General features: G+C 35.2%; 1 protein-coding gene across 1 annotated transcript in view; it reads right to left on the bottom strand.

Moving 5' to 3' along the window:
- The window catches only part of PIK3C2G (phosphatidylinositol-4-phosphate 3-kinase catalytic subunit type 2 gamma), a 390,888-nt gene that overhangs the window by 274,815 nt on the left and 100,124 nt on the right, over positions 1-15,949 (bottom strand). The window contains exons 8-10 of the mRNA XM_079938052.1: positions 14,067-14,130; positions 4,294-4,416; positions 246-279 (exon numbers count right to left, since the gene is read on the bottom strand). Of these exons, the coding sequence (XP_079794178.1) occupies positions 246-279; positions 4,294-4,416; positions 14,067-14,130 (221 nt within the window). The remainder of the gene's footprint in view (positions 1-245; positions 280-4,293; positions 4,417-14,066; positions 14,131-15,949) is intronic.

Here is a 15,949-nt window from a genome sequence, read left to right on the forward strand (position 1 = left end):
TTCCTTTAATTTTTATAGCTCTCTTGACTTTCCCTATTTTTAAAAAACCTCAGGCCAAAAGTTTAGGGAGTGTGGATTTTTATTCACTTGCAGAATAATCACTTCCATCAGTAAATAAAGTTTTAACAAAGCATTTTTTCCCTCAAAAGTATTCTTTTGGTGTGTGTTATAATATTTGGAGAAAAATTGAAAAATATAAATTATTTTTGGTTTTATAATTTGTTTAGTATGCATGTATGTTTTACCTTTTGCTGAAGTTTCTGAATTTTGATGAAAATTCTGAAAAAGAAAAAACAGGTCCAAAGATACACTTGTTATTCAGAAAACAAACTTAGGAAACCAAACCAATAATATCCAAAGTCTACATACAGAAATTTCTCTGGCATGATAAAAAGAAAATGTATTTATTGGTGTCATATATCAATGTTGCTTACTAAACAGAGGAAATCTAAATTGTAAAATGAAAGAAAAGCCTTCTGACTGTTGTAATCAGCAATCTAGGTTATTTGATTCAGAAAAAAAAAAAAGAAATCTTTAGCATAAGCTCAGCCTTTTTTTAGTATTATTAGAACAGTTCTACAGATATAGCCTAAACTCAATCCCCCTTCCACAGCAGTGACTAAACTTTTAATATAAAAGATTTGTAATTCTCTTTGTTTAGTGTGTCCAGTTCTTATTTTAGCTGTCACTTCAGATACAAGCTTTGGGCAGCACAGAAACAAGGCTGGATGGAAGGGTGCAAAATCATACAGATTCACTATATAGTTTCCTCTATTTTTTAGGGTTAAAAAAAATGATAGTCAAACACTTGAGATCATATCCTGAATTTTAAAAAAATACTGTCTGAAATTTTTGTTGTCATTTAAGTTCATATACATTAGCTTCGTGATTTTATTTGTTTGCTTGTTTGTTTATGTTTATCTCTATTGTAGGCCTGGAATTACTTTAGTGGTTTAGTATTTACTGGTTATAACTTTATTGTCATGAAAACTGTATAAGGTAGGTGATTCACAGGTTCATTAGAAATGACGTTTCAGTCCAAAAGCAAATTCAGTTTTCTAATAAGATCCATTTTAATTGACACTAAATTTTTTTAATATTTTGCTTTGACAAGTTTGCTTTTAAGGAAATCCAATTAATGAAAAGCTGGATTTTCAAACAAATAAACTAGGGAATAATCATTTTCCTGTAACAAAGAACTTGCTACAGTATTCCTTTTAGAGAGAAAACACTTCTGTAGTGTTTAGAATGTAATTAAATTTACATACAACTTTTCACTTAAAAGCATCATTCACATGAACCTTTTCAGAAGCATTTCTCTTAGGTAAAATATTTCATCTGAGCATAGTTTCAACCACTGGGCTTAACAACTACACATAAGATCTTTACCCCAGCCATGTGGGTGAGACTATTAAACATGTCAGCATGACTTAACTAGAATGCAGTTTATTCAGAAATGTAAACTAGTATTTTAAGATCACCATGACATCCACCTACAGCACAATGCGTAAGACCATATTTTTTATTTTGGTAGTTCATTTATTATGTATTTAATGGAAATATGTGAGCTTCTGGAATATAATGCTGAAGGATGGAAAATTGTTTACAGTGCTGAGTGGGAGCATGCAGTAGACAGAGTACAACTGCATTTGTGATAGAATTTTTCATTTTGCCAAAACTTACATTTAATAAATACTTAATTACTTCCATGTATGGCAGGAAATAGTCTCTTACCAAAAAATGCAGCCAAGAAAAAAGGAAAGCTTCTGAATTTTGAGTTTGTTGGCAGAAGACATATTTCTCAGTATTTCTTTAATCTTAGGTTTATGGTGGGTGGATAGATTGAACGACTTTGGCATTATTAGCCACAGTTGGTTAATGCACAAATTCTGTAAAAGGTACTTATTATTCGTGCCAATTTTCTTGTATAGGTGGGCCTATAGTTAAGATAGGATGGAAGAATGGATGGAGAAAAAATCTGAATGATGTGAGATATGTGAACTTTTAAAGTGTCCTCAAAATAAGTAGAATCTGGAGTAGACATTTATTTGGAGATATTGAACTGTTTACTTTGGCCATTGACATATATGGAATAAAACTATTAATTGTCAACTTTTTTCTTCATTTCTATGCATGAATAATCACATACAATTTACTGCTCATAAGTATATAAGAAATGTGAAATGTGAATATGAGCTTCTCTTGATAATTATAATTGTTCATAGCTTTCCTAGGAAATATCAATACTTAGTTTCTCCTTGAAGGATTCTTTTGGCTTCAGATATATTGAAAGTTTGATATTTCTGAGAAAATTGTCATTTTCATTCTTTTAGGGAGTTTCAGAAAACGAATGTTTAAAGGTAAAGCTTTTTATAGCTAGTACTAGTTTAACAGCATTTAAAGTGCTTCATCCTAAAATTAGATTTTCCTCCTTCTTTGATCAGTTTGTTTCTTCTGATTCACCAAGAGCAGGACATAAAAATTGAAGAACAACCAAGTGGTCTTAACAGATGGAAAGACATGTGTCCACATTCATACAGCTGGTCTCCTACTCTAGGAAAGGCTCATATTTGTTGTGAAGCTGGCTGTAACCAATGGCCCTGAGATAAGAGGGTCCTAAGTGGTGCTTGTGTGAGTTAAAACTTTCATCTTGTCCTCATGCGGAAGAGTCTAAAAAACTACCACCAGCATCATCCCTACAACTTCCAGTAATAATAATGATTCTCATTCAAGATGCACTATCATCTGGCCCCTTTATTAATATTATTTCTAATATCACAAGAACCCTTCAAATTCTGTTTTCTTTTTTGTTTTAGAGATGAGGAAAACTGAAACTTAGAGAAGTGAATTAATTTTCCAAAGGATATTCATCTAGAAAGTTGTAGATCTTGAATTCAAATCATCTTTGTGTGACCCTATGCTCTTTGTGTTTTATTATCAGCTCTAGGTATTTGTAATATCTCCAGAATGTGATAATCTAAGAGAAACGAATGCCTTGTTGAAAGTTAATTCTCACTGCCTTGGTATCCTGGCTTAACTTCAAGTGTTGGAAAATCTTTTGGTGGTATAACTCTTTTGCTCCTTAGTTATCACTATCACTGTTCATGTAATGCAAATAAGGTATTTAAATTTCTATATTCATTATTACGTCTAATCGCAAAAACCCACAATTCTAATTATAATAAGACATAGGAAGTCCAACATTAAGAAATTACTGATTTTTATCAGTCATCTATTTGAAAAAATAAGCATGGCGATTTATATATATTAGTATAATTGTCTACTTTCTAAATATATCTTTTTGAAATTTCAAGGCTGGCACATTCAAGGTAATATAATCTCTGCTGTTCCTATCCATCCAGATAATGAATGAATGCAATCACTCTCTCATGAAGTTTCACATGTACTGGAGTGTGTATAGAGGCCTGGATTCAAATCTCTGTTTTGCCACTTATTAATCCTCTGTACACTAGCACTCTAAGCATCAGATTTTAATTCTAAAATGAACTTTAAAATACCAACTTCAAGGTATTGCTGTGAGGATGAATTGAAATAAAATAAAAATGAAGTGAAATTAAGTAATACGTAAATGAAACTCTTATTGCAATGCACTATCAAGTATTAGTTGTTATTATCAGCAGCATCATATCTTTTGGCTTTATCACGTGCTAAACTAATAACAAGATTGAATGATTTGTTGTAACCAGATGTCCTAATCTTTTTCTTGGGCAATAATCACACGTAATCTACATCATATTTCTGAGATTTAAAAAACCAATCACATAGTACTCATTTTTTAAACTGAAAAACCAGGAAATCATCACAGAATGTGAGATCATAGAAGCAGTGTGCCTTGAAGATTCAGCAAAGAATACCACGTGAACTGATCTCTTCTTTCCTGCATATGTGCTTGTCCATGCAAGCATGGGTGCTTACATCTGAATACTCTGGTGTGCATGAGAGCCATTAATAGACTATACAAACGCTTGCCTGTGAATATTATTATATAAGCATATTCATCTAGGTAGGATTGTAGAGTTGATTTCAGTCTCACTTGAAGGTTATATTGTAGTTACACTTCAAAGGTATAAGAAATTTCCTTTTAATTTAACTAAATCCTTTTGGTATAATAGAATTAAGTTTCCATTACCCGCAAATGATTGAAATGTACATGTACCCACACACACTCACACACCACATATATGCTAGTTAGTCAAAAGTCTTTCACTCTCCTTAATTAATTATTGAACTTAGGTCTAAAATAATTACTGTGTAATAAATGACTGTATTTACCTCTGCTTTTCTCTGAAGAATAAGATTTAGTTCATTTACAGCATCTGTAATTTGTTTGGTCTCCACACATCCCAGAACAATGCATATATTTTTAACATCGTCAATAATATTATCCAGATTTTGCTGTAGATGAAAAGATTGACATCTTACAACTTATTGCAATCAAGGGGACACTAATTTATCTTTAAACTACCTCTCTTTCACTCCATAATATTTTAATGTATTTTATCTGTATCATAAAATAATGTATTTATCATAAAGTAATGTATTTATCTGTATCATTAATAATGTTGGCTTTTCAAAACACATCAGCTCTATCAATTGCAGAATCACAGTCATTCCAATGGAGGATTTCAAAATGGAGTTTATTTCAAAAGAGGTGCAGTATGTAGGAGGTGATCAGCTTTCTGGGAGAGAGGTATGAAAGATCTCATTCTGTAGATCTTTCTCTCATAAGAAGCAAAAGCTCTAAGTTGCTGGTTTATGATACTAGAAAAAATGATGATACTAGAAGAGATAGAAACCCTCTGTGACCCTGACCCCAGGCAAAAATCTCTTGCTTTTTGAGCAGGGGAGCAAAAGCAAAACCTTTCTGGGGGAGAGGTAGGACGTGGGTTAAGATCCTTTGCTGATGAGAGAATGGTAGAAGCAGAAACCTTTTGCTCCTGGGGTAGGGGCAGGAGACCTGTCTTGAGTCCAGGATCCTACATGGATACCAATCAGCAGTCAGAAACCACGGAGGAGGGGCAGAAAACTCTCTCCTGTACAAGACTAAGTGCAGATATAAGGGACAGTTTGGCTGCCAGAAAGTTCCATTCTTGAGGCAGAAATGCTAAGAAAGTTCCAATCTTGAGGCTCAAAAATAGTCTGCCTAAGGCTGTGGTTGATCATTACCACAGAACTCCCTTTACCCTACTACAAAAATGAGTCTATTTTGAATAATAGACAAGAGCAAAGCACTGCTAGGGGAGAGACAAAAAAGTATTGCGAGAGATCTTCTCTGCGGCATAGGCAATCAGGGACTGTTGAAAGCTGAGGGTGAAGCAGGAACAGAGAAAGAGTTGCTAGTACTGCAGGCCCCCTATATAAGTACGGGTAATAGTAACGAATCACTGGAGGAGTTTGAAGCCTGATGTGCCCTGACGGTAATGATAGCAACAACAAAACACAAAGCTCAAATCTTGACTAGATTTATCAACTTTACATAATAAAAGCATAACAGAATATGTAACCCAGATGTTAGAACAATCAGACAAGGACTTTTAGTAACTATGATTAGCATATTACAGGATCTAGTGGAAAATGTGGACGACATGCATGAACACGTGGGGAATTTCAGCAGAGATATGGAAACTACAAGAGTCAAATGGAAACCATAGAAATATAAAAATATATTTGGTATTAGAGATGGGGAATTCTTTCAATGAACTCATCAGTAGATTGAACACAGCTAAGGAAAGTATCAGTGAAATTGAAGATAGGTCAAGAGAAATGATCCTAACCAAAACCAAAGGGGAAAAAGAGTGGGAATAAAAACCAGAACATAGCATCTAATACCTGTCAGAGTCATACATGCATTTGGAGTTCTGGAAAGATAAGAATGGGGCAGAGAGATATTTAAAGAGATGATGGCCAACATATCAGAATTTGTGGGATGCCACTAAAATTTAGAGGCAAATTTATGGCTTTAAAATTTGAATAATTCTATGTCAAAGAAATTGAAATTATAATAAAATCCTTCTTATAAGGAAAACTCCAAACAGATGGTTTCGTTGGTGATTTTTATCAAATATTTAAGGAAGAAATAAAACCAAATCTACTCAAATTATTTCAGAATACAGAGTCAGAGGGTATATTTCTCAACTTATTTTATAAAGCCAGCATTACTCCAATGTTAAAATCAAGCCACAACATTATAAGAAAAGTATAGACTGATGTCTCTCATAAATACAGATGCAAATATCCTTAACAAAATATTAGCTAATTGAAGCCAGAAATATGTAGAAAGGGTTCTAAACTGTTACAAAGTGTGGTTTATGCCAGTAATGCAAGGATATTTTTAAAATTTGAGAAGAATAAATGAAAAAAATCGTATGTCCATCTGTATAGATACAGAAAAAGCATTTGATAAAATTCATCACCCAGTTATGGTATAAACTCTTAGCTAATTAGGAGTAGAAGGAAACTTCTTCAACCTAGCAAGGATCAACTGACTTCATGCCATAACCATGTAACTTCCAAATAACATCATACTCAGTGGTGAAAGACTAACTTTCTAAGTTTAACAAGAAGGCAAGGATTCTGCTCTTACCATTTGTCACTTCTAGTAAAATTCTACTGGAGATCAGGTAAAAGAAATACATATTGAGAGAAAGTAAATCTTTAGTTCCATGATGTCTAGGATGGCAGGGTTTTTACTTCAGGTAAGTAATGGGGCACCTTTTTTGTAACGGAAATGTTTTATATCTTGTTTTTCATGGTTGTTATATAGGTATATACATTTTCAAAACTAGTCAAAGTATACAGTTTACATGAGTGTATTTTATTTTATATATATAAATTAAACTTCAAGAAAGTTGATTTAATAAATATGACATCATAATGAAAGTAAGATAGAAAGTATACAGTTTGATGTTATGTTTAAAAAGAGTAAAGAATTATGAAGGTATTAGTAGTCAGCAAAATAAAAATTAAAACTGAAATAATATCTCATTACATATACCTCATGTAGGCAAAATTTTTAAAAGTTGGACTATATCATACATTGGTGAGAAAATAAAGCAATGGGAACTCTTATATATTGTGAAATGTGTATGACCAAATTAAATGTTTGGTATTACCTTGTAAGTCTATGGCCCTAGTTATGTACCCTAGAAAACCGCCTGAGATTAGCTTGAATGTACATCAACAGTAGAATAGATAAGTTGAAGTTTGCTAATCTAATTGAGTAATGTACAGTAATGAAAATAATTCAAAAGCATATATAGAATAATGTGGATAGATCACAAAAACGATATTGAGTGAAAAGTATGGGGCACAAAAAGTACATATAGTTTGATTCCATTTAGGTACATTAAAAAGGAAACCTAAACCTTAAACAGGCATACCTCATTTTATTATGTTTCACTTTATTGCACTTTGCAGATATTGCATTTTTTTACAAATGAAAAGTTTGTGGCAATCCTGCATTGAGCAAGTCTATTGGTGCCATTTTTCTAACAGCATTTGCTCACTTCATGTCCCTGTGTCACATTTTGGTAATTCTTGCAATATTTCAAACTTTTCATTGTTGTATTTGTTATGGTGACCTGTGATCAGTAATCTTTTTTTTTTTTTTTTTTTTTGTGGTACGCGGGCCTCTCACTGTTGTGGCCTCTCCTGTGGTGGAGCACAGGCTCCGGACGGGCAGGCTCAGCAGCCATGGCTCATGGGCCTAGCCGCCCCGTGGCATGTTGGATCTTTCCGGACTGGGGCACGAACCCGTGTCCCCTGCATCGGCAGGCGGACTCTCAACTACTGCGCCACCAGGGAAGCCCTGTGATCAGTAATCTTTGATGTTACTGTTGTAATTGTTTTGGGGCACCATGAACCTCACCCATATAAGATGGCAAACTTAATCTATACATACTGTTTTGCCTGCTCTGCTTACTGGCTGTTCCCCTATCTGTCTCCCTCTTCTTGGGCCACCCTCTTCCCTGAGACACAAAACTTTTGAAATTACGCCAATTAATAACCCTATAATAGCCTCTAAGTGTTCACGTGAAAGGGAGAGTTGCATATCTCCCACCTTAAATCAAAAGCTAGAAATGATTACGCTTAGTGAGGATATCATTTGACATTAAGCATGTCGAAAGCGGAGACACGCCAGAAGCTAGGTCTCTTGCACCAAACAGTTAGCCAAGTTGTAAATGCAAAGGAAAAGTACTTGAAGGAAATTAAAAGTGCTACTCCAGTGAACATAGGGATGATAAGATATCGAAACAGCCTTACAGCTGACATGAAGAAAGTTGCAGTGGTCTGGATAGAAGATCAAACCAGCCACAGCATTCCCTTAAGCCAAAGCTTAATCCAGAACAAGGCCCTAACTCTTCAATTCTAAGAAAGCTAAGAGAGGTGAGGAAGTTTCAGAAAAAGAGTTTGAAGCTAGCAGAGCTTGGTTCATGAGGTTTAAGGAAAGAAGTTGTCTCTATAGCATAAAGGTACAAGATGAAGCAGCACTGCTGATGTAGAAGCTGCAGCAAGGTATCCAGAAGATCTAGTTAAGGTAATTAATGAAGGTAGCTACACTAAACAACAGATTTTCAATGTATGTAGACAAAACAGCCTTCTCTTGGAAAAAGAAACCACATAGGACTTTCATGGCTAAAGAGGAGAAGTCAATGCCTGGTTTCAAAGCTTCAAAGGACAGGCTGACTCTCTTGTTTGGGGCTAATGCAGTTGGTGACTTTAAGTTGAACCCAGTGCTCATTTACCATGCTGAAAATCCTAGGGCCCTTAGGAATTATGCAAAATCTACTCTGCCTGTGCTCTATAAATGGCACAAAAAAGCTTGGATGACAGTATATCTATTTACAACATGGTTTACTGAATATTTTAAGCCCACCGTTGAGACCTACTGCTCAGAAAAAGAGATTCCTTTCAAAATATTGATATTATGCATATGGTCAAGAGCTCTGATGAAGATGTACAGTGAGATTAATGTCGTTTACATATCTGCTTATACAACATCCATTCTGCAGCCCATGGATCAAGAAGTAATTTTGACTTTTAAGTCTTATTATTTAAGAAATGCATTCTGTAAGCTATAGTTGCCATAGATAGTGATTCCTTTGATGGATCTGGGCAAGGTCAATTGAAAACATTCAGGAAAGGATTCACTATTCTAGATGCCCTTAGGAACATTTGTGACTCAAAAGAAAAGGTCAAAATATCAACATTCATAGGATTCCAACATTAATAGGAGTTGAAATCAAGAAGTTGATTCCAACCCTCGTGGATGACTTTGAGGAGTTCAAGACTTCAGTGGAAGAAGTAACGGCAGTATGTGGTAGAAACAGCCAGAGCACTAGAATTAGAAGTGGAGCCTGAAGGTGGGATTAAATTGCTGCAATCTCATGATAAAACCTGAACAGATGAGGAGTTGCTTCTTATGGAGGAGCCAAGAAAGTGGTTTCTTGAGATGGAATCTACTTCTGGTGAAGATGTTGTGCAGATTGTTGAAATGACAATGAAGGATTTAGAATATTAAATAAACTTAGTTGATAAAGCAGTGGTGGGGTTTGAGAGGAATTGACTCCAATTTTGAAAGAAGTTCTACTGTGGGTAAAATGCTGTCAAACAGCATTGCATGCCACAGAGAAATCGTTCATGAAAGGAAGAATCAATTAATGTGGCAGACTTCATTGTTGTCTTAAGAAACTGCCACTGCCACTCCAACCTTCAGCAACCACGACCCTGATCAGTCAGCAGCCGTCAACATCAAGGCAGGCTCCTCCATCAGCAAAAAAGATTACAACGCACTGCAGGCTCAAATGATGGTTGACGTTTTTTTAGCAATAAATTATTTTTTAACTAAGGTATGTACATTGTGGAGTTTTTTTGACATAATGCTATTACACACTTAATAGACCACAGTATAGTGTAAACATAACTTTTATATGCACTGGGAAACCAAAAAAATCATGTGACTCATTTTAGTGCCATATTTACTTTATAGTGGTGGCGTGGAACTGAATCTGAAATATCTTTGAGGTGCCTGTATTGATAATGGATGCATAGTTTGGTGCTGAAATGGCAAAGAAAAGCTACAACATGGCTTTTCACCAAAGGACATCTCTTATGTAGAAGAAAAGAGATATGAAGTGGTGTAAAAGCAGATCCTATGATATTGGCAATATTTTGTACCAAACTTATTGTGTAATAAGATAGTCTGCTTAGTTCTTTAATGGGTATGTGTGTGTGTGTGTGTGTGTGTGTGTGTATGTTCTTCGTATATTATATAATTCACTGCACAAATCTTAAATCATCAGATCATGTTATTCTTTTGACAAAAACCTTTAATTCTGTATCTCACTAGGAATGCAGATTATGTTGGTTAGTGATTATCTTCCTTATTGAAGATCTTTCAGTTTTCTTCTTCTTCATGTCTGGCAGTGTTTCAATCTGCCCTTTATTTCTGCTAAGGTAGGTTCCAGTTCTGCAAAGGTGTTTTATTTCCCTTGTAACCTGACTTTTTCTCCTTCATGTCTTTGACTTCTCCTTTTGTGACCTTTCAGCTGGTCCTTGTTACCAATTCATTTCACCCTGTTTTCTTCTTATGATTTTTTACTCCTTTCCGACCTCTTATATTCTGTTGTGAACACAAATCAGTTTTGTGACATTTTTCTTCTAGATCCTATACTTTAGTAATAGTGTTAAAAATAACAACTCTAATAGCAATAAAATAACACTTGTACTTATCTTTTCTTGAACATTTTTTATCTTTCAGCCACTATATAATATTAAGCACATTACATCTACTGTTCAGTTAATTTTAAAAAATCATCACATTATTTTATTATCTTCACTCTAGTGATGAATAATATAAACTCAATGATGGCTGAATAAAAGCTTCCCTAGTGGCAGAGGGTTTGCAAATATGTTTACCTGACTTTGGAATCTCTGCTCCTAAATTCTGTCTTTACTGCCACTCTGATTAAATTATGTTTGATATCAAAACTTCTGAAAATCCAACAATTGATCTGCTTGTTACTAAGAAAGCTTCAGTTCAAAAAAGGAAATATATATTATCAGATCCCTATGTGCCCCCTTTCTTTCTCCTTATAAATGGAATTTTTGGTCTCTCTCTCGAGGCTAAATATTGTTGGATTTTGGTCTTGAGGAGAGGAAAGTGTGAGTTAAGAATTATTCTGCCTTCCTCATTGAATTACTTATACCTGAATAATAGAGGTGCTATATTTTTCTGATTATCTAGTTGGTACATCCTCTGAGCCATGGGCTTGATGGTAAAGGGTTTGGAGGCTTTTAGCTCATTTCACACCAGGCAGATGTTTCATAAAGCCAAACTACATTTGGAAGCATGAATAGATTTTTCTCAATCCAGATCCATCTGGTTTACAATTAGTTCATCAGTTACTAGATCCTAGTGTAGGTTTGTCATCAGTGGTAGACATTGCTAACTGTCTCTAAAGGTCCTACTTGGCATTTAAATAAAATTTTGGAGACAATGCACTAGAGGCTACTAGGAAAAAGCAACTTTGAATCAGAAGCTGATTCTTCCATCTAGATTGAAATCTGGTTTTACGTTGCTTTGTCCTGTACATACACCACTCTATGTGCATTATGTGAATATTCTGTCTTTCCAACTAGATCATCAGCAATTTCAGAGCATGGTTCTGATTTTGATTTCTGTTGATTCCAGTGAGTAGTAAATAGTTCAGTAATTTGTACTAAGTAAACATTAAGTAATACCTTAGGGGAAAATTCTCTCTCTTTCTTCTATTCTTAATTTCTCCTAAATGTTAGAGATGAATTCAGAATATAGCATGAATACAGAAGACATTCATTAATTATGAGTAGAAGAGAGGGAAAAAATGCCCAAAGAAAAAGCTTTATGTAAGTTACTTACAAAATCAGCCATTTAACAAACATAATAGTTAGGATGCCCAATCTGAAATAAGTCTAAAATATGTTAATAGCAATTACTGTTATCCATATTATTCAGTAATATCATGGCATATTTATTCAGCCTGCTTGTTACCTTTTTGCAAATCATGTAATAATCCATGTTTGAGAAATATAAAAATTATTCTTCAAATTGGTACTGTTTTCAAGGCTGATGAAATGCTACTTAATGCACTTGTCAAACAAATAGAAAGTACAAAATTGTGAATTGATAATATCACAGTCTGTCCTCATTTCTTAGATATTTAGCTATTGATGCTTCGTAGGAAGAATGTCATTTAAAAAGTTCATTGTTTTGGGGGGAGTTCATGTGGAAAATTGCAGACACTGTGGCCTATTTATAAAATAATTCAGATGTGGGTGATAATTATTTGCCAGTGATAATATAAAGATAGTATTTCTTTGATGTTTTGCCAACTTTTCAGTCATTTTGGAACAATTGGTTTCTTTCAAAGTGAAAACATTGGAGGCTTCATATGTAAGTGGTATGATCAAACTTCTATATTTGGAAATTAAGAACTGTTACAGATTCTCAACAATTGGTGTTTGTGTGTTTGTAAAAAGATATCTATGATACATGAGCAGTACTGAGACATTTAGATAATTAAAATTCATCCATAAGTAAGTTATGATAACCTCAAAAGTATATCTGTGTCTAGTCAAGAGATATAAATGATCTAGGAATGAAGTCTTAATGTGCCCTGGGTACCTGGTAAATTTCAAATTCTATGCTAGAAAGAATGACTATGACAAAGAAGTAGTAATTATGACACTTTTATGAAACTTAATTTAATTGTGAATTTTTTTCACATTCCACATTTTAAACTTCCAGATTCAGGCCAGGCTCAAGAAAGAAAAATGGAATCAGAGTGAGAGGATAACTATTTGGGAAGGAATATGAGCTGTGTATTTGTCATCACCATATCTTTACATATTTATGTGGAATTCATGTATGAGTTTGGTATCTACATCGAGAAATATAATTTATTATTTTCAGAACACTTTACTGTTTTTAATATTAGGAGTAGTTACTTAAGATCTGTATCCTTTTATATATATCAAGAGTTATTTTTTTTAATGGAAAAAGGAGTCTTGTTTTCAACACATTCTCTTACCTCATTTTCTGTAATCATACAATGTTTTATCTGTGGAAGACTGATCCTTCCCTGGAAGAACAAGCTATAAGAAATGATCTGCTTAATGGTGACTACAACTTGGATGCCCAATAGGTGGCCAAATCTCAGTAGTCTTGGACTGAATCCATTATGTTCCCTGCCAAGCTAGCTTCTCCTATCTTCACTGTTTTAGTTAATTGACATCTCCATGCAGTCAGTCAGCAGCCAGGAATCTGGAGGTATTCTAAACACTGTGTTCTTTCATTGTTCACAGTTTTTCACCAAATCATGTAAATTACAGATTTTCACCTGTTATGAATCTGTCTCCTCCTGTCCTACCCTATAGTAGAGCTTTTGTTCATGCCCTCCTCATTTCTTTGGGTTAATGAAATGTACTACAGTCACCCATCTGTCATTCTACTGCCCTGCATAATGGCTCTGTGTCGTCAGCTGATAAATTAGAAAATCATTAAATTGTCCATAAAATGTCCTTAAGACCCTAGTAACTTGGTTCCTGCTTGTCCCTTTCATCTGGTCTTTTTCCAGGCTGTCACCTTGAGCCCTAATTTTAGCCTTTCCAAAGTACATACAGTTTCCTAATCACACCAGGCTGTTTGCTACCTGCTCTGTTCATGTTGTTGTATGCCTAAAGTTATCCCTACTTCCCACTTTCCTTACCACGCTCTTTCTCTGGCTAGCTTAGTTATTTTTCAATACTCAGATCAAAGAAGGAAAATTGATAACCCTATTTTGTGTGTCCTGTATACACATAGGTCTTTCATAGTACCTATGACACTTTATTACACACATCTGTTTACTTGTCTGTTTTGCCATGATAGAATGAAAGTCACTCAAGTGTAGACCCCCTGCTTTATTCATTTTTGTATCTCCAGAAACTTGCAAAGCTTTAGAAAAAAGAGTAGAAAATTAATAAAATCTTATTGAATTAATTAAAGAAGTAACAAAAGGTAATACCTGGGTTTTCAATAGGTATTTCAGGTGGGAGTCATATTTTTTGATTACTGTTGAGAGACATTGTCTGGAAAGAAAAAAAGAACTTTCTTTAAAGTTGAGTAGGAAAACTTATATTAACTTTAGCTCATTTATCACAAGTTCTGCTTTGTCCATGTTTCTATAGCAAACATGGTTTAAAAAGGATTACTGTTGACATACTTTTAAATGTCATTTCAGATGGATACCTTATAAACTTGGTATAACTTGATAGACTACAAACGTATTTGAAAACTTTAGAACTCCAGAGAAATCCATGACAACTTAACCAAACCTCTGAAAGACTGTTCATTATATCAAACTACTCTTAATTTAAAATATAAGTTGCAAAGGGATTCATAAGCAGATAATGACAAATAAATTGAGAAATATGCAAAACTTTTCAGAGAATTGCTTTTAGAATTAATGACATATACTTATCATAGATGGTGTTGTCTTTGACACCAAACCTCTGGGTTTTCTGGTATTTTTGCTTTTGTCTCTAAGCTTCTCTTAATGCTTCAGCTTTATCTATACTTAGGTGGAATAGACGTGAGTTGAGCAGAGATTCTTTTGGCTTCACTGTTTAAAATTATTTTCCCAAATGTTATTAACTTTCCCTTCCTGTTTGTCCTGAAAACTCCTGAATTGAATTGAATAATCAGTCATACAACACAAAGCACAGTGTTAAAAACACACCAATATATTTTACAGTAGCTGCCTTCTCAGTCTTTATTAAGTTACCACTTTAGTTAGACAAAATGCATAGAATATGTAAAAGTCCATGGAGGAGTTGGAAAGGAACTGTGAAAGATTTTGGCTATTGGAGGAGTTTAATATAAAACCTCATCCTAAAATTTAAAAAGAAAAAACCCTCAAGAATTCACCTGCTTCAGCACCTTTCTATTAGGTATTATATCTATTTTATAGAAAACTCCTAGGAACCAATGAAGGTATGTGATTTGCCCAACTTCTAAGAGGAAGTCAAGTCAGAGAAGAGGGACACTGAAATCAAAGCTTGTGCTTTGTACTTAAGCTTGTGCGCTCTAGTGCTTGGTCTCATCACATCATAAAGTGGTCTGAGGAAGGCAGGCAGAGTAGCATATTGTATTTCAGAAAGCAAAGTCCTGGGGGTCACCAAGATGGCGCAATAAGAGATCCCAGCCTCTCTCTCCTCACAAAGATCAACGGATAGCTATCCACGGACAAAAACAGCTCTGGGGAGAGCTCAGGAAACCACCCAAGAAACTTCAACAACACAGTGGGGAAAAAAAAAGCCCTGAGAATAATTCCATAAAGAGGGAAGAGAGAATAGCTTCATTTTGCCTGCATCAACCCATCCTCCAGGCCAACACTGCTCAGTGCCAGGAGGGAAATCCCCTGCTAGAACGAGGTCCCCTCTCTTGGAAAAGAGGAGTGGGGTGAGCGAGCAGCTTCCCCAGCCTTGTGGGACACTGCATGAAGGACCTGCATTGCTTTCATCTCACCCAGAGACCAGCAAAGCTGAGATGGATAAAGGTGGCTAGAACAAGGAAGAAGGGCAGTGGCTACCAGCATCAGCCATGCAGTGGGAGTTACCATGGATCCCAGCCGGCTGCTCTGCAGAAAGCCTCAGTAACTTTCCCTACTGAAGAAACCAATAGCCAGCACAGCTGCCACAGACCCCCTGTAGATTTCATTGGTTTTGTTTTCCTCCACTGCACTGCCCCTGCCAGACCCTGAGATCCGCACTTGCAGCTAGCCCAGGCCTCAGTGGCTGCTCAAGTGCAAGGTGCAAGTCTATTCCCCATGACTGACCCCTTCCAACAGCCCCTCCAGCTGTGCACCTGCATGCCACTAGCCTAGCCTCTGTCACTGACGTCCACTGC

The sequence above is a fragment of the Stenella coeruleoalba genome (genome assembly GCF_951394435.1).
Source record: "Stenella coeruleoalba genome assembly, chromosome: 11".
Classification (NCBI taxonomy): Eukaryota; Metazoa; Chordata; class Mammalia; order Artiodactyla; family Delphinidae; genus Stenella; species Stenella coeruleoalba.